The sequence below is a fragment of the Indicator indicator genome, chromosome 30 (assembly GCF_027791375.1).
Source record: "Indicator indicator isolate 239-I01 chromosome 30, UM_Iind_1.1, whole genome shotgun sequence".
Lineage (NCBI taxonomy): Eukaryota > Metazoa > Chordata > Aves > Piciformes > Indicatoridae > Indicator > Indicator indicator.
In genome coordinates this window covers 4250296-4276477 of record NC_072039.1, presented here as the reverse complement: position 1 = coordinate 4276477, position 26182 = coordinate 4250296, and the positions used below count along the sequence as shown (strand labels likewise).

General features: G+C 46.7%; 1 protein-coding gene across 1 annotated transcript; it reads right to left on the bottom strand.

Annotated features, from left to right (window-relative positions):
• Positions 1-22334: 22334 nt before the first annotated feature.
• On the bottom strand, positions 22335-24923 carry HASPIN (histone H3 associated protein kinase). Its single transcript, XM_054394542.1, has one exon. The coding sequence runs from the start codon at positions 24921-24923 to the stop codon at positions 22335-22337; it is 2589 nt and encodes an 862-aa protein (XP_054250517.1).
• Positions 24924-26182: the final 1259 nt, after the last annotated feature.

The window sequence follows — 26182 nt, the reverse complement described above, 5'->3', positions numbered from 1 at the left end:
ATTTACAGCATTTGTCATAGCTGCTTGCCTTTCGTGCATCCTACTCTGTGACATTTGCAGTCTGTCACTTAGATTCAAGTATATTTATCTTCCCAGCCTGTGCTTTTACTGAAGTGTTAACACATATACAGAAATCAAGAGCTGAGGTGTGAACAGCAATAAGGGCTGGCTTGCCACAGAGTCTTGCCACAGCTAGAGGACCAATACCAGGCCCTGTTTTTGTGGGGCTGCCTTTAAGTGCACCTGTGGCAAAAATGAAGAACTGACCTTTGGGATGCTAATTCAGTTGCAGCTCTGTGAATAATCAATAGAAGTTTTTCCTTTTTTCTTTTTTGATGGCTGTTTTATATCTATTTTGAGAAGTTATTAGATTTGTAGCAAAGCTGCATCCTCAACAGAGTATCCATTGCATTTGGCACCAGTTTGCTCCCTCACTGCCAAGCTTTGAGCTTTTTGTTATCATCCCTCCTATTCAATGTTCTCCTCTTCTTACCAGGTTTATGTCAGTGCTGCTACTGGGGGGAACAATTCCTGCTGCTACCTAAACTGCTGCTTCTTTAACCTAATGGGGTTCAGTGTCCTGGTCTGTCGAGTATCAACTTCACAAGCAGCAAATCCACTGGTGCCACCCTGAAGTGACACACCACTTGCACAAGCCCTGGAGTTTTGTTTCCTCTCCTGCCTAAACACAGGCTTGTGAGCTTCAGCTAGTGGCAATGTTTTGTGATGGCCAGGATGGACTTCCACAACACAACAGCAGGACTTGTGTTACTTGACTTTTCAGTAGGCTGGGCAAGAAAATCCTCTGATAATTGAAATCAGTAAAATCTCCATCTTCCCTCCTGCCAAGTGCTGCTGCTGTTGTGGTGGGTAGGGTTCAGGGGTAGCTGTTGACTGTGACTCTACAGATTAAAATCTGCACTCATTTATTTATTTGTTTTCAGTGGTCAAGTCCTTGAGCAGCTTTAATGTTGACACTGGCAAGACATAGAACACCCCACACACAACCTCTTTGTTGTGCCCACGGGTCATCAGCACTCAGATGGGAACACAACCATGTGAGGAACAGAAGAAAAACATAAACAGCCTTCCCAAGTCTTTCTGAATGTGTGTGGCCAGAGGTCACTTAGCTTCTCACTTTCTACAACTGTTAGCACAGATTCCCTTGTTGGGGACCCAGAATTGTTCCTTGTTTCTCAGGGGCTGATGAGTGGTGTTTGAGCTTCACTGGTGTGAGGTGTACCTTGTCAGCCTGTGATTCTTCACGATGCTTGTCCCCTCACCCACAGCTAGGCTGTGGCACCGTACAGGAAGGATGTTGCTCATTTAACCAGATATCAGAATCAAGTGGCTGGGGTTTTGCAGTACTTCCTGATATTCTGCATCATTTCTGGGGCTGCAGCAGCCATGGTACCCACCAGTTGTCAAGAGTTATGTTGTCAGCTTGGTCTGAAGCCCATAAAGAGCTGGAAACTGCTGTATGCTGACTATTGGGTCTCTAAGGGAAGAGAAATGGATGGCTAGGCTGGTGAACAGAAGGCAACCACCAGTGGTTGCTATAGAGATAACCTACATCATGCTGAGCAGATTGCCCAGGCTGTGTGGCAGACAGTGTATTTTAAGTTTCAGAGTTAAAAAGAAACTTCTCTACCCCCTGAGCAGAAACTCAAAGAACAGTCTCCATTTCATACAGCAGTGCAGCCATTTCCTAGTTTGGTGGTTGGACTGTCTCACTGCACCTCCAGCCTCCCTTTATCTTCAGCATTTTATGGGCAAGTCACTTCCAGATCTCTACCTCAGTCTAGCACATCTCTCCTGAATTCACTATTCAGATAGTGGGAAGGATGGGGATTTGTAGGAGAAAAAAAAGTTGTTCGGAGGCTGATTCAGCTGCAAACCACACTGGAATCCAGCTAATTAGGAGACATTGTGAGAATGGGTGGGTGGCCACCCTGGCACTCAGATAGGGCTTTTGCACTGCCCTGCCAAAGGACTCTGCCTCATTGTGCCACATGTTCAATCTTCCTGTCTGGTGGCTTTTCTGCCTAGATTGGAGAGTTCATCAGCAACCAGTGGGCCCCAGAAGACCTACAGAAAGTTAGAGGTGACTGCCACAGCTGGTTTCCTGAATGAATCTAAAGAAGAAGCCAAAAATGCAAAATACAGTTACCTAGGTAATCAGCTTACCCCTCTCTGTGACCAGCTGCAACCTGACTGCAGTTTTGCTTCAGCATTCAGCTGAAGAAGGCCACCTCCAGCAGCATCTTACTGGATTTTCAATATTTTCTCTAGCAGGGAGAGAAATTCTGATGAAAACACGCTCTGTCTCCTCATTTGGAGGAAAATAGGACTTGTTTTCTCCTCTGAGTTATGGTTCCTTGTGGCATTATTCTGTTAACACATGCCATCTGGTTCCTCTCTGTAAGAATCCTTGCAATGAAGAGAGCTGATAAGGAGGAATATTTCACTTGTTGTAGTGCCTGGAGAAGAAATGGCTTGTGAATCAATACTGTTCTTGGCTTGGTGACAAATGAAGCCTTGCTTATTCACCCCTGTGCTCTGTAGCCTCATGAGCCCTGTATCTCCCACCTGTAGCCTTGGCCATAAAGTCCTACCAGGTGCTGTGGACTGTGTCAAGATAAATCTTCTCCCATTACCTCCCTGATACAAAAGTCTCATAACAGATCTCTTTTTGTTTTTTTCTACAGTGTTTTCTTCACTTCTGAGGAGGGTAATAAACCTTCCAGCTTGAAGACATAATAATTGAAAAGAAAATAGTGTGTATGATGGGAGATCACTCAGGAACTGTGGCAAAGGCTAAGAGAAGTCATCAAGAGTTCAAGCATATTTTTCAGAGCAGTTACACTGCAAGCTGCTAAGAGGGGAAAAGCTCAGCTCTGCTGGCTCTTGTGTCACAAAAGTTACTTGCTGTTTCCTAATCAATATTGTTATGAGAGGCTCTGTAACCAAAACCATGGGCCACAGCATCTAGACATGGTGGGAATTCCTGGATCTCATGGAACAGGTAGGTCTATGTCTCAGATCAAACCCTGTGGGCTTTTCCCCTGAGGTATAGGTATGGTACTGACCATGAATCCTCCTTCTGCTTCTCATGTGAATGCACCAGGGTGCAGTGTGGCAGTGATCCACGCAGAATACAGAGCCTTGTACATGGCTGGAGCTTCGTGGCACAGCATGACAGGGAAGGTGGTGGTGTTTCAGGATGGCCACTTAGAACAAACCCTGCCAGGAGAACAGGCACTGTGCTTCACCCACCCAGGAGCAGCCAGCTTAGGGGGGGCATTTTCTCCTCCAGACACACGTAGAGCCTTACACAAACATCTGATTTAGCCAGATGTGGATTAGAGAGTCTTTGTTCACTTCCTAATCCTTTGGGAACATCAGAAGAAACCATGAAATGTGGAAAAAGACTGGGAAAATTCTAGTGAAGTGGGGTGTGCTATATTTATGTCCTGTTCTCGTGGCTCATGGGGAAGGAGGTCATTGACTGTGATATTCTTTTCCCTCTGTCAAAATGTTGAATAATGGTTTTGTTTCTGCTAAACTGGTTACAGGAGCTGTCCCTGAGGATGGCTGTAATAAAATAAATAATAAGAAATGATCCACATATAAGTAGATATCTGATGTTTTGTTCTAAAAATTGCCTTGCTGCTGCAAAGGACACTAATCCTACAAAGCTATATATAGAGAATTCCAGTGAAAGAGCTGCCTGTCTTTTTCTGGAGCACAGGTTGGATCTTATTTTGGATCTGAGTTCTGCCCACTTGATGTGAACCATGATGGGGTGACAGATCTTCTCCTTGCTGGAGCTCCATCTTTTTCACATCAGGGGGAAGCAGGAAGGGTTTACGTCTATCGCCTGGAGACAGAGGTGAAAACACTGGTAGCGTAAACACTCCATGTTGGGGATTTTCCAACCATGCCTAAGTTGTGACAAATAAAACATTCCTCCTTTGTGCTCACTCAATGTGCTCTCCCTGTATGGTAGAGGACTGCAGGCTGAAGCCAGCAGTCCTGCCTGAGCTGTTAGAATACAAAAGAGAAAGAACTAAAGGCAATAGAACCCTTCTGTACCTAAGACATACCCTTCTCCCAGGGGAATAAAATCCTGCCTCCTGCCTGCACACAGGCAGTCTGTCAGTGCAAACCTTGCTCTGCCAAGCACTGCTCTGTGCAGTGCTTGCAATAAACCTGCACATGGGGAGCTGCTCAAACTTTGCTTCCTGGGACTTGCAGAAAACCAGATGTTTTCCAGGCCTAGCTTCAGGATCTGTCACACTATATACAGGGTGAAAGTTAATCACATCGTTTTGCATCCGAAGTGAACTTTGACAGATCAGGAGAAAACCCTCTTTGGTGCACCGCTGAAATGTGCTGAGGGCGCGCAGAGGATGGTTGGAGGCAGAGAGCAAGGCTGGGCAGGTTAGACTCCAGGTAGCGGCGCCCTCTTGTGGCTCATCCATGCCAAAGCAAGGAGACGAGGGGATGGTGTCTGCCGTGGCACGGGCTGGGGCGGATCAGATCCACCCAAGTGCCATGTCCTGAGGCACTGCTTCTGAGAGAGAACTTGTATGCTCTCCAGCCAGAAAGATCAAACTTTTGTTCCAAGAGTCAGCTTTTGTCTTGAACTTCTTACTGTATTGTTTAGGACTTTATTGCTCACTTTTAACCACTGTTAAGTGTGTAGTGTGATTAATTAATTAATTAATTTAGAAGCTCCTCATGCTACATGTTATACTTAGATTTCCTTTCTTCCAATCTAAGCCATTCTATGATTCTTGGATGTTTTTCAGACTGGTTCATTCACCTTGAAAGGACACTTAAATGTGGAGGTGACCTCTCCTTTTGCAAGGTTTGGTTTTACTGTGGCCAGCATTGGACATGTCAATAGGGATGGATATAAAGATACTGCAGCTGGAGCTCCCCTTGAAGGTCAGCTTTCAAATGATACTTCTTTTGGCAGCGTTTGCATCTTTAGTGGTGATAAAGAAAAGATCAGGAGCTCTTTTTCTCAAGTAGGTGTCTTGTTGGGAATTGGCTGTCTCCTGCAGAGAGGGAAAACTTGGTGCTTTTGTAGCAAGAGGCTGGGAGAGAGGACTTCTACATTTCATTTGCACTGATGGCTGAGAAATCTGCAGGTGTCAGATGGTTTATGTGACTCCACAGGTTTCTGCAGCAGATCTGCTCCTTTACTGTAATTATTCACCTGCCTGCTTAGGCAGAGGAGTTGGATTCAGGTGCTGCCTGTAGAACAGCACAGCCTTTTGCAAGCCTTCCATCACAACAAGTTAAGAGTCAGTATTTTCCGTCTCAGGAGCATTAAAGAATCATCCTCACAGCAGCCTCATGGAAAGTATATTTCCCTAAGGACAGGAGAGAGATCCTGGCCTATATTTGTTGATGTTTCCTCCCCTTACAGAGAGTAAAAGCCTCTGAAATCCCTTCAGAACTCCAGTATTTTGGACAATCCATTGCTGGTGGTTTTGATTCCGCTAATGATGGTCTCCAAGTAGGATCACTGGAGAACGTGGTCTTGCTCTGGTAAGTGCTAAGTGCTATTTTTTGGTGTGCTGGGGAAATGCTTCAAAGACAAAGATAGAATCTGTGTTCCAAGTGCTCTGTAGTGATTCTATTTTTAATTTAGCATCAGAGGGATGTAGAAAAAAAAATCTTTCCCAGTGCTAGAAATTATACAAAATGTAAAGCCTTTAGCTCAAGTTGCAAAAGCTTTTGCCTTTCTATGTCTAAAACTTTGAAGCAGTATGAGATAGTGAATAGGAACTGATTAACAGAGATTAGGTCTAAGACTACCCTGATGTCTGCAATTCAGCACTGATAATCTAGGTCATTTACACCAAAAAAAACCCCAACTTTTTTTCCAAAGCTTATCTCATTTCCAGTCAGACATCTGGTAGCTGAGTGACCCATGCACTTCACAAAGGCTAAAACAGATTTGATTTTGGCTTTGTATTTGAAAACAAATAGTAGATAAAGAGTGAATTTGAATCACTTGATAATGTGTTTATCTAATGGAAACATAAACACCATGTTTAATTCTGATACTCCAGCCCCACTGGCATATTTTGGCTCTCTGTTCCTTCAGACTCTTGGGATTTTTTTGAGTTTTCTGAGTGTTCCCAGCAGAAACTGGAACTTCTGTAAATGGGCCAGCCTGGTCCAGGTGGAATACAATGGAAATACTGAGCAGGTCTTGTTCCTGCTGCCAGGTTTTCTGAAAACATTTTCCCTGTGATGTTTCAGATCAAAAATCCATATTTGATTCTGTTCCTTACCTGTTCTTCACTGACCAGCTTGACACCAGTTGTCCACTTTCTCACCAGCATGAGATTCTTAGTTTTCCATAACAGCATTGTTACTGCAGAACTGTTGCTTTGATGTGACCTCAGCTTTGCCAGTGTCTCAGCCAGGTCATGAATGGGAACTGTGATCAGACTGAAACCTGCAGTCCTATGCTGTCCTCAGAAACTTGGTACTGAGTAGTTGCTGGTACAGCTCACAGAGGATTTGAAAACTCTTGCAGGGTTTTCCCAGTTGTACATTCTCTACAGGGTGGACTTGGTGAAAATGGCAAAGAGCTGAGTTCAGTTTGAAGGCCAGAGCACCACAAGTGGAAAGCTCCTGGTCAGCAGGGAATATGCTCTGAGCTGCACCTTTACATTCTGGTAGGTGAAGTTGGGCAGATCTTATCAATGTCTATAAATAACAGGGGGGTGGGTGTCAAGATGAAGGTCCAGGCTCTTTTTGGTGGTGCCCAGTGATAGGACAAGGAACAGGTACAAGCTGGAACACAGGAGGTTCCACCTCAACATGAGGAGAAACTTCTTCATGGTTAGGGCAATGGAGGACTGGAGCAGGCTGCCCAGAGAGGTTGTGGAGTCTCCTCTGGAGACTTTCAAAACCTGCCTGGAGGTGTTCCTGTGTGACCTGCCCTGGGTGATCCTGCTTTGGCAGGGGGGTTGGTCTTGGATGATCTCTGGAGGTCCCTTCCAACCCCAAGTGTTCTGTGATTCTGTGACTTGCTACAGAAAGAAGGCCTGAGGGGCTAAGATATTTTTAACAGGATCTGCATGATGCTCCTGTCTTTCTTGAAATGCAAAAATAGGCCAGTGGGGTGGGGGCTTCTCACTGTTAGCCCTGCTGAGCATGTCATCTGGAGATTTTTGCCATTTTGGTTTGCATTGCTATAAATCAAACTCATCCTTTCATGCCTATGTAAAGTGTTTCTAATCCCTAGAACTGTAGCAGAGTCATGAAGCGCTGCAGGATTAAAGCAAACATAAGGAAATTGTTTTTCTTAGCATGCAAGTCAATCACCAAACATTATCTAGGGGATATCAGGGGAGCCAAATATATTAAATGATACAAAAAAAACCAAACAAAACAAAACCCAAAAAAAACCCCACACCTTTGACAAGCTTTTGGTCCACTGATGGCTATTAAACTGCCTCCTCTCCTGTAGATTAGTAGCAGGATACCTACAAGCTAATCCAAATTTTATTTCCACACTTAGCCAGAAATCCAAGTCACAGCTTCTGAAAAAAAATCCATAAAGCTCTGTTAAGAGGCAGATTTTTTTTTTTCGCCACTTGGTAGGAGTCTTTACCACAGTTCAATATTTAATTAGCTGTCCATAAAGCAGAGGACAGAGGACAACAGTTAGCCCTGAGCAATAATGGATACTAATGGCTACAGCTGCAGTACTCTTAGGGATGATGGTGTTGATGGTACATTTATTTCCTAACAATAATTCATGAGATTCTTGAGTGTTGGTCAGCATTGCTTAGTTCTCATGCACCCAACATCTAATTATTAATTAGCGTTGAACTTCACCAGAAACATCAGCCACAGACAGTAGGTTTTTATTGGTGAATAAAACTATTACTCAAGAAAGTAACCTCATCTCTACAAGACAGAGTGCCTGGCACAGCATGTGAACAGATTTAATCAAGAAAAAGATATCATCTCTGAAAAAGCAATTAGTATTATTGCCCTGTGACAATACAGGGTTGAACACCTGGCATTTCTTGTACAAGACCTTGTCCCCAGTGAAGACTTTTCAGGTTGTTGCTGAAAGACTTTCTCCTGGGATTTACATTACAAAACATCAATTTAAGACTGACTTATCACCAGAGAGTCTCTTATTTCCAACTTCTTACTGAGGTCATGGAAATTTGGGGGTTCAGAGAATGTATATGTAAAGATATTCTGACTCTGCTACCTTAGAAAAATCAGGACTGTTAAAAATCTGAATTGATCTGTCTTTGCTTTCAGTTGCCTTACAAGGACTGCAACAAGACCATCTGTACTGCTCAGTTAACTCTGACAAGTCAGATTCAGTGAGTCACAGTAGTTGTATTGTCCAGATTTTGCATCTAGCATTCATACAAAATGTCATCTTTGTGCATAAAATGATTCAGTCACACTCTGACAAGGTTTGCTGTCCCCTTGTTGATTTTCCTTTCCATCCCATTCATCCTTTCCATCCCATCACATCCATTCAGTAACTCTGTGCCCCTGTGAGCACTGCTGGGCTGCTCCAGGAAATCTCAGAGGAAAGGCCAAGGTTTAAGCAACTGTAGCCATCCTCAAATCACAGTTCTGGGATTTAGTTGTGGACAGAAGGATTTGTTTTAGGCTGATGCACAGCATGGCACTGCAGCAGAGTTGCTGAGTTTACAACCCTTAGACAAAAGAGAAGGCATCACTTCCTTGTAAAAATTGACCCTGCAGAGTCGCTGAAGAGCTAATCAAGTGGAACAATGTTTAAAGTCCATCTTGATGTAAACCAGAAATGATAAAATGTTACATAAAGTTTGGAGATGACTGCCTTTGATATTGAGAATTAAACATTTTCCTACACACCCTAAAAAAATACTAAATAATTAATTGGGCTATTGCCATTATCCTGAGTGTGAAAGCATTTGGAGGCAGTAATTACCAGAAGCAGAATGCTTCAGGCCTCTTATTGAATAACAGCCCTTAGAAATGACACATCTCTTAGGTCATTTTTCTGTCTGCTTCTAGAAATGAACTAGTGATGGGACACACTCCACAAGTGACCATTAGTGTTTCACTGATGAACAGAGGACATGACAGCTATCTTTAAAAACCTGCATTTTAAGAAGGTGGCTGTTGAGGTAAGGTTGTAGAATAACTCTTCAGCTAGCAGCAGACTGCTGAAAGAAAACCCAGCCCAGAGTCCTATTCATTTACTACCTAAATAAATCTTGAAGTAAGGGAGGGAGCATTACAGCTGTTAGGACTAGAGCCTGAATACTGCCTTTATCTGATTTAAGACTCTCAAGCTTTTATTGAGCTATTTGTACCTAATTGGTTTTATGAGAGCAGACACAGAGTTGAATTTCCCAGTCTGTTTTTATTCAACATTAAAGACCATTCCTGCTCTGTTGGCAGCCACCCTCTCCTGCTGTGCAGTGTGGCCAACCAACACCATTAACTTCTGCAGTCTTATCCTGTAACTGCAGAACTGGGCATCCAGTACTCAAGAAGACAACTGTGAGTAGAAATCATTATTTCCACTTCTTCCCTACCTCTAAATGATACTTTGAGTAGCTGCTCTTTCCCCTCTATCTTTTCAACTAGGCCAGAGATGCTACTTGTTCTAATTCGGCTTGTAGCTGCTGTGCATTTTCCTCAAGGCCAGAGAAAATTTTCATGATCCTGCACTTCACTCAAATTTCTCCAGAAGGGAATGATGAGCAGGAAATACATTAGCTGTCATGTTTAAGCAGTAGCCTGATGAGTTAAAAAGTATTTACAAGGAAATCAGTATTTTGTTCTATTTACAGGGTAATCAATGTTTTGTTGTGTGTTTCTCTTCCCTCAAAATAGACAAAGTTTGCAGTGATTTGGCAATTAGCTGAAGCATATTCCAAAATAAGTCTGCAATCAGCATTAACGTCACCAAGTGAGGATTGCTGTTTCCTCCACAAAATACACTGTGGACTAGAAAGGATATACCAGAATTCCTACTCTGTCCATTCTGTTTATCAGTCACAGGTTACACAGAGTTATAGTTGCTCTTTAACTGCCACTGCTTCTATCCCTCTTGTACAACCCAACACTGGCAGTTCCCAAACCACAGAAATAAAAGACCAGGGCAGGCAGATAATGTTGTCTCATCCACTTTTTCTTTTTAAGCATAAATAAAAATAGCACCACTCTGAAGAACACATTCTTGATGTCAGATATGCAGTAAGGACAGCAGAGAAGGCATAAGTCTTAAGAAAATTCAATTATATTGCATTACTTTGGTCAATTAGAGGGGTAAAAAAAAAAAAAAAAGATTGAAAGGATGCTTGGTACAATTTCCACCTTACCATTTTCAAGCACTGCAGATTGCCAAGTCACTTTCTGTGGTATTATCCAGCAAGAGTCTGGAAGAGACAACAATAAAACCGTATCACCGGCAGGGGGGTACCTAGGGTCTCTAACTCCCTAGCTCCTAAGAAGCAGACTTCAAGATAGGCCCAAAGATGCATCTGGCAGACTGCAGACAGTATTCCAGTTAGGACAAACCAGCCATTTTGGCTGGTGAGCTGATCGGGATCGACACCGGGTCCGCTGTGCCTGCTTTGGGTTCTCCCTCTTTTCGTTTCTTTTCGGGGTTTGCGGGGCGGAAGGACCCTGGCAGAGAGCGACAACCAGCGGTCGTCCTCTCGCGTGCCTGCTCGGGATTGTGACGTCAGCCGCGGGAATGTTTAAAACCCGGCGGGGCTGAGCGCGCGACGCCATTGTGGCTGGTGAGCTGTAGGCTTCTTGCCTGCTTGCACGTGCCAGGGCAGCTGACAGGGTACAGGGGGGGGGGGGGGGAAACAACTCTCAATAAAATCTCCGATCTCAAGATCTCTTGCCAGCAGGTACCTACCATGGTAACAACTCGGACAAAGGGTGTTAAACATGCAGTAGGTTCTCAGACTGAGTCTCTCTACAAGCATGCTGGTGTTCAGGCTTCTGGCTGCAGTGAGTGTTCGAGCCTGGCACTTGGTGTGGAGGGTGAAGGAGACACCTGTGTCAGGTGTGACCAGGTGAATTGTCTCTTAAATTTGGTAGCTGAGCTGAAGGATGAAGTGGCTGAGCTGAAAGTGGAGGTAGCAAGGCTCAGGACCATAAGAGAATGTGAAAGTGAGTTGGATATGTGGGAACAGGCTTTGAAACCCCCTCCAGTTGAGGGGAGCAGTGGAGGGTGGATATGGGTCCCTGTCAGGGGAAGCAAAGAGAATGCACCCTGACCCTCCTCCCCTCCCCTGCTGCCCTTGAGCAATAACTATGAGACTCTGCAGGCTGAGGGCAATGTGGATGAGAGTATTGTAGAGGAACCGATCAAGGAGATGCCAAAGACGAAGCAGCCCCCCCAAACCTTAAGGACCAGTGCTACAAAGAAAAAGAGAAAGGCTATCGTTATTGGAGACTCTCTCTTGAGGGGAACAGAGGGACCCATATGTCTCCCGACCCATCCCATGGGGAGGTGTGCTGCCTACCTGGGGCCCAGGTGAGGGACATCACCCAAAGATTACCTAAACTAATCCAGCCCTCTGACTATTACCCATTGCTGGTAATCCAGGCTGGAAGTGAAGAAATTGAAAAGAGCAGCACCAGGAAGATTAAAAAGTAATTTAAGGCCCTTGGGAAATCGATTGACGGGGCAGGAGCTCAAGTGGTGTTCTGCTCAGTTCCCTCAGCAGCAGTGGTGTACACTGAGAGGAACAGGAAAACCCACACCATCAACAGTTGGCTTAGGAGATGGTGCCAGCAGCAGAATTTTGGCTTTGATCACGGGGCAACTCTTACTGCACCCGACCTGCTGGACCAAGTTGGGTTGAATTTATCTAGAAAGGGTAAGAGGGTGCTGGCACTGGGGTTGGCAGGACTCATTGGGAGGGCTTTAAATTAGGTCTGAAGGGGGGTTGTGTCGGTGTGAGCTGAAATTCCCCCCCCACCAACAATAACCAGGCTAGCTCAGTCTGGAAGCAAATGAAAAGCTGTATTTACAAGCAGAGTCTAAAATCTACAATGAAATGCAATGAATATGTACAAATATACAAAATTCACAACATTCACAAATATATACAATCAACAGAAAAAGCACAATCGATCTCCCTTTGCTTCCCCCCAAGGGGACCCTCCCAAAGGGGCCTCTCTCTCCCAGGAGCTTCCCCCCCAGACCCTCCTGGACAGAGAAGCAGAGTTAGTTAAGCAGAAAGTTGTTAACTTAGCTGCCAAGGTCAGTGTGTTATCTTCAGCCAGAAGAGAAGAAGAAACAGCAGCCAGACAGCCCAGCAACTGCCCCCACTGCCGAACGCAGAATGTGCAGAGTGCCTACTTTGTTTTGGGTAATAGTTCTTAAACATTTCTATCTATCCAATGGAAGTGTTTAGAACAATCGTTATTTTGCTTTCTTACACCCAATAGTGACTTATTTACATTCTTTCACTTTCTCTGTTCTGAACTTTGCAAGGAAAAATTAAAAAGACAGTTTCAAACCATCACAGTCCACCCCTTCTAAACAATTCCATTGGCTGCTACTATCATTTATCTAATCTAAAATAATATCTACAACAATAGGTGAATAAAGACCATAGTCCATTCCGGCTATCTCAGATGTAGATGATTCAAAAGAGTCAAATCACAGGAAGAACAGCAAACAGTTTGTTTCCTCGCAGATGGAGCGAAGGAAGGAACAGGGACTCTCAGGTGACTCAGGGCTCTCAGGGTTCGTGCACCGTAGATCTCATGGACTCTCCTCTTGGGCGCGATGCTGTATCTGCGCAACACTCTGAATTTAACCTCTCTCAGCCAAAGTTAGATTTCTTTGTGGAATACACTGAATTTCACCATTTTCTTGCATCACCCAATAGGTGTGACCAGGACCTTCAGCAGAAACCACCCCTCGGACAGGTTTGGCCTCTCCTGAAGGAGAAAATACCCAAACAGTTTTGCCTAACAGATTCTTTTCTCTGATAACAGGAACTCTATCACCTTCCTCCTTTCGTAACAAATCTGATTGGGCAGGTCCAGCTCGATTCACTGAACCTCTACTATTCACCAACCAGGTCGCTCGTGCTAAATGTTTCTCCCAGTTTTTCAAAGATCCACCCCCCATGGCTTTGAGAGTGGTTTTCAGCAAACCGTTGTAGCGTTCGATCTTCCCTGCAGCTGGTGCATAGTAGGGAATGTGGAATATCCACTCGATGCCGTGCTCTTTGGCCCAGTTTTTTACAAGATTGTTCTTGAAATGAGTTCCGTTGTCCGACTCAATCCTCTCTGGAGTTCCGTGTCTCCACAGGATTTGTCTTTCCAGACCAAGAATGGTGTTACGTGCAGTTGCATGAGGAACTGGATAAGTTTCCAGCCATCCAGTGCTCGCCTCTACCATAGTCAGCACATACTGCTTACCAGATGGAGAACGAGGTAGAGTGATGTAGTCAATCTGCCAGGCTTCACCATACTTGTACTTGGACCATCGGTCACCGTACCACAAGGGCTTGATCCGCTTTGCCTGCTTAATAGCAGCACAAATGTCACAGTCATGGATGACTTGTGTGATAGCATCCATGGAAATGTCAATGGATCTGTCACGAGCCCATCGGTAGGTTGCATCTCTGCCTTGATGTCCTGACGAGTCATGGGCCCACCGAGCTAAGAACAGCTCACCTCGGTGTTTCCAGTCAAGATCAGGATCAGGATCAGAGTTTGTGTCCACCTGGGAAACTCTTGCAGCTAGATCTGCCTGATGGTTGTGTTGTTGTTCTTCAGTAGCTTTGCTCTTAGGAATGTGAGCATCGATGTGTCTCACTTTCACTGGGATTCTCTCAATGTGAGCAGCAATGTCTTGCCACAGATCTGCAGCCCAGATTGGCTTTCCTTTGCTCTGCCAGCCATTCTTCTTCCAGTCTTTCAGCCAACCCCACAAGGCATTGGCTACCATCCACGAGTCGGTGTAGAGATAAAGCTTTGGCCATCTCTCACGTTCAGCTATGTTAAGAGTTAGCTGGACAGCTTTTACCTCTGCAAATTGACTGGATTCTCCTTCTCCATCTCTCGCTTCTGCAACTCTGCGTGTTGGGCTCCACACTGCAGATTTCCATCTCCGCTTGTTCCCAACAAGACGACAGGAACCGTCTGTGAACAAAGCATATCTCTTTTCATCATCAGACAGATCACTGTAAGGAGGAGCTTCCTCAGCACGAGTTACTCTCTCCTCTGGAGGTTTAGCACAGCTTGTGCCTTCTGGCCAGTTTGTGATCACCTCCACCAAACCAGGCCTTTCGAGATTTCCCATTCGAGCTCGCTGTGTTATCAGAGCCATCCACTTAGACCAGGTAGCATCTGTTGCATGATGTGGTGAAGAACCTTTGCCTTTGAACATCCAATTCAGAACTGGCAATCTAGGAGCTAGAAGAAGTTGTGACTCAGTTCCAATCACTTCAGAAGCAGCTTTCACTCCTTCATAAGCAGCTAAAATCTCTTTCTCTGTTGGAGTGCAGTTTGCCTCTGAGCCTCTGTAGCCACGACCCCAGAAACCAAGAGGACGTCCTCGTGTCTCCCCTGGAGCTCTTTGCCATAAGCACCAGGTTGGACCATTGTCACTCGCGGCCGTGTACAGAATGTTCTTAATGTCTGGACCAGTTCGGACAGGTCCCAGACCCATCGCTTGGACTACCTCTCGCTTGATCTGGTCAAAGGCTGCTTGTTGCTCAGGACCCCATTGGAAACTGTTTCTCTTTCGAGTCACATCATAGAGAGGTTTCACAATCTGACTGTATCCAGGAATGTGCAGTCTCCAAAATCCCACTATGCCTAAGAAACGCAGAGTTTCTTTCTTGTTGATGGGATTTGCCATGGTGGAGACTCTGTTTATCACATCCATTGGGATGTGACGGCGACCATCTTGCCACCGCACTCCCAGAAACTGGATTTCTCTGGCAGGTCCTTTCACCTTGTCTCGCTTGATAGCGAAACCAGCTTGCAAGAGAATGTCAATGATTTTATTACCTTTCTCGAAGACTTCTTCAGCAGTCTCACCCCAGACGATGATGTCATCGATGAACTGAATGTGTTCTGGAGCTCCACCTTTCTCCAAAGCATCATGGATCACTGCATGGCAGATGGTTGAACTGTGAATCCACCCCTGGGGCAAACGATTGAATGTGTACTGAATGCCTCTCCAGGTGAAAGCAAACTGAGGCCTGCATTCCTCTGCTATGGGAATAGAGAAGAAAGCATTATCAATGTCTATGGTAGCATACCATTTGGCCTCCTTGGATTCCAGCTCATATTGGAGTTCCATCATGTCTGGTACAGCTGCACTCATGGGCAGAGTTACTTCATTCAAGGCACGGAAATCAACTGTCAGACGCCACTCTCCATTCTGCTTTTGCACAGGCCAGACTGGACTGTTGAAAGGTGAATGAGTTTTGCTGATGACTTTTGACTCTCCAACTGACGAATCAAGTTTTGAATGGGCACCAAAGAGTCACGGTTGGTTCTGTATTGTCTGTGATGCACAGTTTGAGAAGCAACCGGCAGCTTTACATCCTCTATCTCATGTTGTCCCACAACTGCAGATTCATCTGAAAGCTCAGGTCTAATGGACAACTTCAATTTTCCTCCATCAATTTCTACAGTTGCTATTCCAAAAGCCCATTTGTAACCCTTAGGGTCTTTAAAACGCCCTTCTCTCAGAAAGTCAATTCCCAAAATACAAGGTGCATTAGGACCTGTTACAATAGTATGTTTCTTCCACTGCTTCCCAGTTAAACTTATGTCAACCTCTATCTTAAACAACTCTTGAGATCCACCAGTGACTCCCTGAATAGTTATAGATTCTCCCCCTTGATAATTTGATGGTATTATGGTGCACTGAGCTCCTGTGTCAACCAAGGCCCTGTACTTCTGAAATTTTGAAGTGCCAGGCCACTGGATGTACACATCCCAATAGATTCTGTTATCTCCATTATCCCTTACCTCCCCCTTGCGGAAGGCAGGGCACCCCTAATGGTGGGGATTACCTCCACATGTACAGCTGGCACAACGTCCAGCACCAGAATTAGGATCACTGTTGGAGCTATCAGAGTTGTTCTGGGAAACTGAGGAAGCGACAGCTACCCTCCTGGTATTGCTACCTCGGGATCTGCCCCTCTGCAGCTCCATAACCTCTTGAAAAGATCAGAAGTTGGTTGACCATCCCATCTGTTCATGTTCTCACCAAACTGATCACGCAGAGTTATCCAGATACTGCCACGTGATTGCCTCTGCTGTCTGTTTTGGTTTGGCCTGTTTTGGAATGGCCTTCTTGGAGCACGTCTGTTCCTAACAGCTGAAACTTGTATCCATCTGGAGGAAGAGGAATCAGAATCATCCCCCTTCATCAAGTTGGATATGGAGGTTTTAAGTTCCTCCTTCAGCTCTTTCATGCAATTCTTCATTTCTCCAGACAAAGTTTCAATGGCTGAAACCAAAGAAGTACGTGCAAGACTATCCTCCAATTGCCTCATTTGGTCAGTGAAATGGCCAACAGTAGGAGGTGCTCCACCATAATTTCTTGCCACAATCCTGCTTGCCAGAATAGTAGCATAATTAGGAGGAGCAAGCTTAATGAGCTTTTTGGCAAGGCCTGTTCCAACAGGAATTTCATCAGGATTCAGGGTCTTATGATCTCCATACATTACTTCTCTCACAGCAAACTCTCTCAGACGCTTGATTCCCTCAGCTATTGTGGTCCAAGGCTTAGGGTTCCATGGTAAATCATCTCTGCTGGGGTACCTCAGCGAGACTGCCAGTAGGAGGCGTGCCCACAGAGAAACTTTACCAATGCACTTGCCTAGGTGCCTGTCTATGCCTGTATCCTTTGAGAGCATCCCCAACTGAGAGGCCGACTTGTCACCTACCACCAATGCTGGGGCTCCCATATCAAAACACCTGGCTAGCCAAGACAGGACTGGCTCGTTATCTCCTCTGATGTAATCCTTCCTCACATGTCTAATTTCCTGTCTGGGTGCATTAGCTGACTGTATGTCATCCTCATCATCATCATCATCATCATCATCATCCTGAGGTCGCTGTCCCCATAATCCTATTTTAATCCTCCGTTGAATTTCTTTGAGTTCAGAGGCACTACCAGCAGTTGCTAATCTACCAGGGTCTACATCCTGACCTACATCTCCATCATCCATGTGGGGTCTCAAGAGGTCTACCAGAGTTTTAAGGCTAACCCTCTCTTCCTCACCAGAAGGATCTTTCTTAACAGAGGGACCCTGAGTAGAAGGACCCTCATCTCCATCTGCACCATCTCCTGCAGCATCTGCATCTCCTCCTGCAGCTCCTTTGCGCTTTCTGGTGATAGTGGCAACCAAATTTACTGGCTTGGTTTTCACATTCACAGCAGAGTTGGAAGAGCAAGTAGCCTTATGTCTTTCTTGATACAGTGCTATCAGTAGCCATATGATTATTCCAAGAAGCAACAAAATTAAGATTAAGGCTAGTACAAGATATCTAGGGTACCACTGGTTACAAAGACCCTCTGTAGTTGTAAGAGGAGTAACAAACTCATATGTGTCTGCTAGCAGATCCATAGCTGAGTTACCATAGCTTCTTAGCCCAATAAGACCACAACAGAATTCACCAACATTCAGTAACTTGTTCTTAACCCAAAGAAACGACTTATATGCCACATATCTCACAATCTTGTCTATCATGCAAGAAATGGCCCATCTGTAAACAATCACACCGATAATAGATGAAATAAAATTACTCAAAATCCAAAACAGCTTCATTTTGCTTCCTAATCTGAGCAGAAATAAATCACAAGCAATCGAGCCCCACGTTGGGCGCCAAAAATAAAAAGTGTGTCGGTGTGAGCTGAAATTCCCCCCCCACCAACAATAACCAGGCTAGCTCAGTCTGGAAGCAAATGAAAAGCTTTATTTACAAGCAGAGTCTAAAATCTACAATGAAATGCAATGAATATGTACAAATATACAAAATTCACAACATTCACAAATATATACAATCAACAGAAAAAGCACAATCGATCTCCCTTTGCTTCCCCCCAAGGGGACCCTCCCAAAGGGGCCTCTCTCTCCCAGGAGCTTCCCCCCCAGAACCCCCTGGACAGAGAAGCAGAGTTAGTTAAGCAGAAAGTTGTTAACTTAGCTGCCAAGGTCAGTGTGTTATCTTCAGCCAGAAGAGAAGAAGAAACAGCAGCCAGACAGCCCAGCAACTGCCCCCACTGCCGAACGCAGAATGTGCAGAATGCCTACTTTGTTTTGGGTAATAGTTCTTAAACATTTCTATCTATCCAATGGAAGTGTTTAGAACAATCGTTATTTTGCTTTCTTACACCCAATAGTGACTTATTTACATTCTTTCACTTTCTCTGTTCTGAACTTTGCAAGGAAAAATTAAAAAGACAGTTTCAAACCATCACAGGGGTGGATGTGGAAACCAGTCTCCCTGGAGAGGAGGGAGGACCACATAAACTGGTGAAATCAGCAGCCTAGCTGAAGTGCATGTACACCAATGCACGCAGTATGGGCAACAAACAAGAGGAACTGGAACTCTTGGTTCACCAGGAAGACTATGATGTAGTTGCCATCACAGAAACGTGGTGGGACGATTCTCACAATTGGAGTACCGCACTGGGGGGTTATAAGCTCTTTAGGAGAGACAGGCAAGGGAGAAGAGGAGGAGGGGTGGCCCTGTATATTAGGGAATCCTTTGATGCCTCAGAACTTGAGGTTGCAGAAGAAAGGGTTGAATGCTTGTGGGTTAAAATCAGAGGGAGGCCGCACAAAACTGACATCCTGGTTGGAGTCTGTTATAGACCACCCAACCAGGACGAGCAGGCCGATGAGATATTCTATAAGCAGCTGGAAGCTGTCTCAAGATCATCAGACCTTGTCCTTGTGGGGGACTTTAACCTACCAGACATCTGCTGGGAACTTAATTCAGCAGAGAGGAGACAGTCCAGAAGGTTCCTAGAGTGCATGGATGACAACTTCCTGATGCAGCTCTTAGGTGAACCTACCAGGGGTAAGGCTCTGCTTGATCTGCTCTTCTCAAATAGAGAAGGGCTGGTGGGAGATGTGATGGTTGGAGGCTGCCTAGGGTGCAGTGACCATGAGATAGTGGAGTTTTCAATATGCAGGGAGATAGGGAGGAGCAGTAACAGAACCCTCACTTTGGACTTCCGGAGGGCAAACTTCAGGTTGTTCAGGCAACTTATTCGGAAAGCTCCCTGGGTAAAATCCCTTAAGAAGAAAGGGGTCCAGGATGGTTGGACCTACTTCAAACAGGAGCTCCTAAAGGCACAGGAACTGGCAGTTCCCACATGCTGTAAGACGAGCCGGCGGGGAAGACGACCGGCCTGGATGAGCAAGCAGCTCCTGAAGGATTTAAGGGAAAAAAAGAGGGTTTATCGCCTTTGGAAAGGGGGGGAGGCAACTAGTGATATGTTTAAGGATGTTGCTAGATCATGTAGGAGAAAAATTAGAGAGGCAAAAGCACAGTTAGAAATTAAACTGGCCACTTCCGTGAAGGACAACAAAAAGCATTTTTATAAATATATTAATGCTAAAAAGAGGGGCAAGAGGAACCTCCACTCTTTATTGGACGTGGAGGGTAACATTGTAACTAAGGATGAGGAGAAGGCTGAGATTCTAAATACCTTCTTTGCCTCCATTTTCAACAGTAAGGCAGGAGGACTTCAGGATAACTGGCCTCCTGAGCTGGTTGATGGGGTCAAGGAGCAGTGCTGTACTCCTGAAATCCATGTGGAATTAGTTCGAGACTTGTTGAGTCACTTGGATATTCACAAGTCCATGGGACCTGATGGGATTCATCCTAGGGTGCTGAAAGAGCTGGCAGATGAGCTGGCCAAGCCTCTCTCCATCATTTTCCACCAGTCCTGGCTCACTGGAGAGGTCCCAGAAGACTGGAAACTGGCCAATGTGACACCCATCCACAAGAAGGGACGAACAGAAGAACCTGGGAACTACAGGCCTGTCAGCCTGACCTCAGTGCCAGGGAAAATCATGGAGCAGATTGTCTTGGGGGCAATCACTGCGCACCTGAAGGATAGCCAAGGAATCAGGCCCAGCCAACATGGATTTAGGAAGGGCAGGTCCTGCCTCACCAACCTGATCTCCTTCTATGATCAGGTGACCAGCCTGGTGGACGTGGGAAAGGCTGTGGATGTAGTCCACCTGGACTTCAGCAAGGCCTTTGACACTGTCCCCCACAGCAAACTCCTGACCAAGCTGGCAGCCTGTGGCTTGGACAGCAGCACTCTGCGCTGGGTTAGGAACTGGCTGGAGGGCCGAGCCCAGAGAGTGGTGGTGAATGGTGCCACATCCAGCTGGCAGCCTGTCACTAGTGGTGTCCCCCAGGGATCAGTGCTGGGCCCCATCCTGTTCAATATCTTTATTGATGATCTGGATGAGGGGATTGAGTCCATCATCAGTAGGTTTGCAGATGACACCAAGCTGGGAGCAGGTGTTGATCTGTTAGAAGGTAGAAGGGCTCTGCAGAGGGACCTTGACAGGCTGGACAGATGGGCAGAGTCCAACAGGATGGCATTCAACAAGTCCAAGTGCTGGGTGCTTCACTTCAGCCACAACAACCCCATGCAGAGCTACAGGCTGGGGTCAGAGTGGCTGGAGAGCAGCCAGGCAGAAAGGGACCTGGGGGTGCTGGGTGACAGCAGCTGAACATGAGCCAGCAGTGTGCCCAGGTGGCCAAGAGAGCCAATGGCATCCTGGCCTGCATCAGGAATAGTGTGGCCAGCAGGAGCAGGGAGGTCATTGTACCCCTGTACACAGCACTGGTTAGGCCACACCTTGAGTACTGTGTCCAGTTCTGGGCTCCTCAGTTTAGGAAAGATGTTGAATTGCTGGAGCATGTCCAGAGAAGGGCAACGAGGCTGGGGAGAGGCCTTGAGCACAAGCCCTATGAGGAGAGGCTGAGGGAGCTGGGACTGTTTAGCCTGGAGAAGAGGAGGCTCAGGGCAGACCTCATTGCTGTCTACAACTACCTGAAGGGAGGTTGTAGCCAGGAGGGGTTTGGTCTCTTCTCCCAGGCAACCAGCACCAGAACAAGAGGACACAGTCTCAAGCTGCGCCAGAGGAGGTTTAGGCTCGAGGTGAGGAGAAAGTTCTTCACAGAGAGAGTGGTTGGCCATTGGAATGTGCTGCCCAGGGAGGTGGTGGAGTCACCATCCCTGGAGGTGTTCAAGAGGGGATTGGACGTGGCACTTGGTGCCATGGTTTAGGTAGTCATGAGGTGTAGGGTGACAGGTTGGACTCGATGATCCTTGAGGTCTCTTCCAACCTTCTTGATTCTATGATTCTATGGTGCTACCCCTTCATGCAGCTGCATGGATATGCTAATGTTTTAAGATTACTATAAATTTCTTTTCACTTAAGTTTGATTTATCATTCTCTTTAGACCTGATTCTTCAATGTACATGCATATTAGTGATGGACTTCTTGAAGACAAAGAATTCGGATTTAATGTAAGTATATCTGATGTACCTGCAGTTAAGGCTGAATAACATTTTATCTTCTGCCTTTTCTTCTGTAGATAAATGGAGAAAATCCCTTCAATGCTACTATCAAGCTCCAGATTTGGGTTCTGTCAGGATACAAGGGTCACAACCTAATCGCAATCAAAAATGCAGCAGGAACACAGGTGGTACTTCTTTTTTTCCCCCCAATAATTAAACACATCTTCACTGGTCCTTGAGGGAAAAACCAAAAAAATCCAAAATGTATTATTGCAGATTTGTGTGTTTTTCAAACCTAAGCTACAGAAACTTTACATATTTACATTTTGTAGCATCATTCCAGGTTCAGTTTTAAAACTCAAGTCAAAAGATGGGTTTTCCCCTCTATCCCCAACTGCATTTACCTTTGTCCTCACTGTCAAGAACTGCATTTTTTTCTTTTTGAATCCATAAGAAAGACAATATAGCAAGAAAAACACTTTTCATAATCTAAAAAAGGTAAGAACTCATTGAGCCCAAAGTAATATATATATTTTTTTTCTCTCTTCTCAAACACCAACTCTGTCTTTCCCCACATCACCTGGAAACAATTTAAACCAGAAGGCTCTATTTTTCATGTACCTAGACATTTTCAATAACATATCCTACATGTTGGTAGCCAACACCACTTCTTTCTTGTGGCAGTGTTTATTAAGATCATACATAAAAAACAGCAAAGGAGAAAGGCAGCATCAGTGACGTCGTTCTTGGAGACATTGCAGTCCCTTGCTCACTGGAAGAAGCTGCTGTTCTGTAAAACATCATTGGCAGACTTAAAGGTCAGGAGTTCTCTGTGGAACTGAAGGAGCTTCTGCTTTAATCTCTTCATGGGAAGAGTTAATTTGACTTTCTTATAGGACACGTCTTTCAAAAGTTTGCCTGACAAGTAGTGCAGCCAGAGGACATTGCTGTGTGGGTGATAGTCAGTCCAGCAGTTGGAGTTTTCTGCTTTCATTTGCCTGTAGATATCAAACTGGTAGTCCCCTGTGCCTTGAAACAGTTCTTCTTCAGTGGAAAGGTCACAAAACACAGTTAGCCCATCCTTCTCCAGCCGGGATAAGGTATAATCTATGATGTTGATGTGGACCCCTGCTGTGGGGATCGTGCACGTTGTCCCATTCAGCACATAACTGAGCTCTTTGGCATCCGTCTTCTTTACCAGCACGTTCCCCCAGTGCAAGTCTCTGTGCTCAAACTGCAGCTCCTGTTCTGCCACAGCCAGGGAAGCAGTGACCTGGTGCAAAATACTTTTTGCTGTAAGCACCGAACTAAGATTCTTTCTCATATGCTCCAAGTCACTGCCTCCAAATTCAAACTCCAGAATCATAAAGAGCTGCTTGTCCCCAAAAAAATCTGGCCGATCATTTTCTGATCCTGTTACTTTGTGGTATTTGTCCCAGGCTTCCAGGAGATACTTAGGATAAGCCCCTTGGACACAGTGCACAGAGTACAAGCTGATGAATCCAAAAGTCCTATTCACAGACTCCTCAGACAAAAGACTGAGTTCTTTTGAAATTATTATCTCAGGCAGAATCTCTCCAAAGCTCTTTTGAGCTTCACCGTTTACTCTTTCAGTCCCCTCAATGGGAATTATTTTTAAGGCCACAGGTCCTCTTTCACTCTTTATCTGGAAGACCTCTCCAAACACCCCTTCTCCAATTTTCTTGCAATTTTTCATTTTATCTAAAGGAATGCATTCCTCAAAAGTGATAGGCCCCTCTTGGTGGCACTCCCCAAATACCTTCTCTGCATCTGTTACCTCCAGGTCAGAACAGTAATTTGTAGGAGCCAGCAGTAACATGGAGGAAGCAGACCAAACTGAGTACTGAGCTGTACCAGTAGATAGGTTTGCCTGGTGGTCTGCAAGCTGGGATTTCACAGCAGGGGTACCAGGGATGCTGTTGTAGGAAATCTCTTCTGTGCTAACTTTCTTCTTCTTGTGGAAGGACAAAGATGCTCGAATTCTGTGCCAGGAGTAATAGTTATTGAGGAGTGAATTGTCATTGTTAGTCATCTCTACAGACAACTCCAGGGCGTTCTTCTTCATTCCTTTTTTCCTCATTTGTGAGCTGAAAAAGGAGTTATTAGGCTGCTGCAGTGTCTTATTTTTCCTCCTTATTGGCCAGGGCCTTATTTTTCCCTTTCCCCAGCGTTTGGCACTGAAGCCACTGATGCAAGCTTTCCTGCAGGTACTTTCCGCTCCAGGAACAGCTTTGGTACCTCCATAGCTATTCTCCATGATTCTTTGAAGGCCCAAAGGAGATCCTGACTGCTGGCAGGCAGTTTGAACATCTGCCTTTTTGCGGAGCTTCATGCTCGACAGCCACGCTGACACTTCTTGAGGGTCCAAGACCACCACTGGCATATGCAAGTTATTGATTTGGCCTCTCTGACAGCTGAAGCTTCCTGGAGTTGGATCTCTCTTTAGATCCTCACAGGGTTCCTCAGAAGTGGCACTCTTATTGCGAGCTGAGCACCGTGGTCCCCTGGTAATGGGAGAGGGAGATAGCTCTGCTTGAACATTGCTTGTGCCTTCCTGTGGGGACATGGAAGATTGTGACTGGCAGCACCCCTCCACCGATGACCTCAGAACCCTGTCGGATTTTTGCACCTTGTCTTGGATTGCCTTAGGGCTTGTCTTAGGGCGACTACCTTTGCTTTCTGGCTGGGCAGGTCCAGCCTCCTGCTTCCTGACGTTGCCAGACTTCGGCAGTGGCGGCAGCTGCTCCGAGTCTCCGTGAGGTGACTCCAGCGAGCTCTGGGCGCTGCCGGTCAAGGCGGGGCTCTGCTCGCACAGCGGGGAGAAGAGCTCCAGGCTGTCATCCAGCGCCGAGCTGCTCTGCGCGGTGGTGCCGAGAACCGGGGACCCGAGCTTGGCGGACCGGGACCGGGGGACCGCGGACGAGCACTGGGGGGTGCTGCACAGCAGGGGGCTCCGCGCCCCGTAGGGCCTCTGGGGGCGGTTGGCGGCGCGGCACGGGGAGGAGAAGAGAAGCGGCGAGGGGCAGGAGGCGTCCGCCGGCTCTGGCGGGCGGTTTTCCTTCTGCGTTGTGCCGCCTCCGCGGCGGGTCCGCAGGCGCATGGAGCGGGCTGAGAGCTTACCCAGCGCTTGGCGGTGGTGCTTTTTGGGCGGCGAGAAGTCAGCGTCCTCCGAGGCGGCCGAGAGGACGCTGGATCCGGCCGAGGCGGTGCTGGAACTGGCTGAGGTAGAGCTGAACCACTGTTTACGGTCCACGGGCGGCGAAACCCACTGGTCGGGAGGCGGCAGCAGGCGGAGGTACCCGCCGCGCCGCGAGTAGGTGCGGAGCTGGAGCGGCATCGCGGCGGCCTTCTCGGGCTAGGCCTCACCGAGGAGAGCGGCTGCTGGGTCCCGCCACCGTTCAAACGAAATCTCGCGATAGCTGGGCTGAGCAACGGGAGGCGGTGTAGCGAAAAGCACCGCCGCCAGGCGTCGCCCCGTCCGGTGCCGCTGCCACCGCGGGTTGTGCTTCAGGGGTTACGCGGGGCCGGGTCAGGGAGGAGCTGCTGCCGGTCTTCTGGGAGTGTTCCGGCGGCGGAGAACCGGAGGTGAGCGGTGCTGGCACCGGCTGGTGCCGGGGTCGGTGCACAGGCCAGCGGGCGCCCCTGGCAGCCGGGGCTGAGCCGCTCGCTTGCGTTACAGGAGGTGCGGTACCAGTGCGTGCGCTGCTCACCCGCACCGACCGGGACAGCGTCACCGTGACGGCAGAACTGCCCTTAAGCAGCTCGCACCAGGTATGCACCAAGCACCGCGCTCCCTTTCCTGCTAAAATCAGAGGTGCAGCCTGAGAAGGGTTCGTTCGGTAGCGCGGTGGAGGCGTTGCGCTTCCACGCGTGGTGCTGTTTGGTCACCCTGCAGACGCAGAGAGATGTTGTGCTCATGGCAGTGTCTCCCAGCAGCAGTTAAGACAAGTTGCTGATGTCCTTTCTTTCAGGAACTGCCTCCTGTAAAACACCTCTACAATACCACAAGCTTTCATCACTCAAGAAAGTTTCTCCTCAGGATCATAGAATCATTAAACTTGGGAAAGAGGTCTAAAATCAAATCCAGTCATCAACCCAACACCACCATGCTCACTGAAACGTGTCCCAAAGTGCCATGTCTACGAATTTTAAACAGGGATGGCAACTCCACCACCTCTCTGGGCAGCCTCTTCCAATGCCTGACCACTCTTGCAGTGAAGACACTTTCGTAATGTCCAACCTAAACCACCCCCAGCAAAACTTGAGGCCATTTCCTCTTGTTGTGTCACTTGATAATAGGTAGAAGAGACTGACCCCCACCTGGTGCCAACCTCCTTTCAGGTAGTTGTAGAGAAGGAGAAGGTCTCCCCTCAGCCTCCTCCAGACTAAACAGTTCTTCCAGCATCTCCTCACAAGACTTGTGCTTTAGACCCTGCAGCAGCTTTGTTGCCCTTCTCTGGACACAGTGAGGGGCCCAAAACTGAACCCAGTATTCGAGGTGTGGGTTCTCCTGTGCCAAGTACAGGGGCGGGATCACTTCCCTACCTCTGCTGACCACACTATTCCTGATCCAGGCTGGGATGCTGTTTGGTTTCT

What these genes read in the sequence shown, in the direction of transcription:
- HASPIN (XM_054394542.1), bottom strand. Translation starts at nt 24,923, where the DNA reads ATGCCGCTCCAGCTCCGCACCTACTCGCGGCGCGGCGGGTACCTCCGC.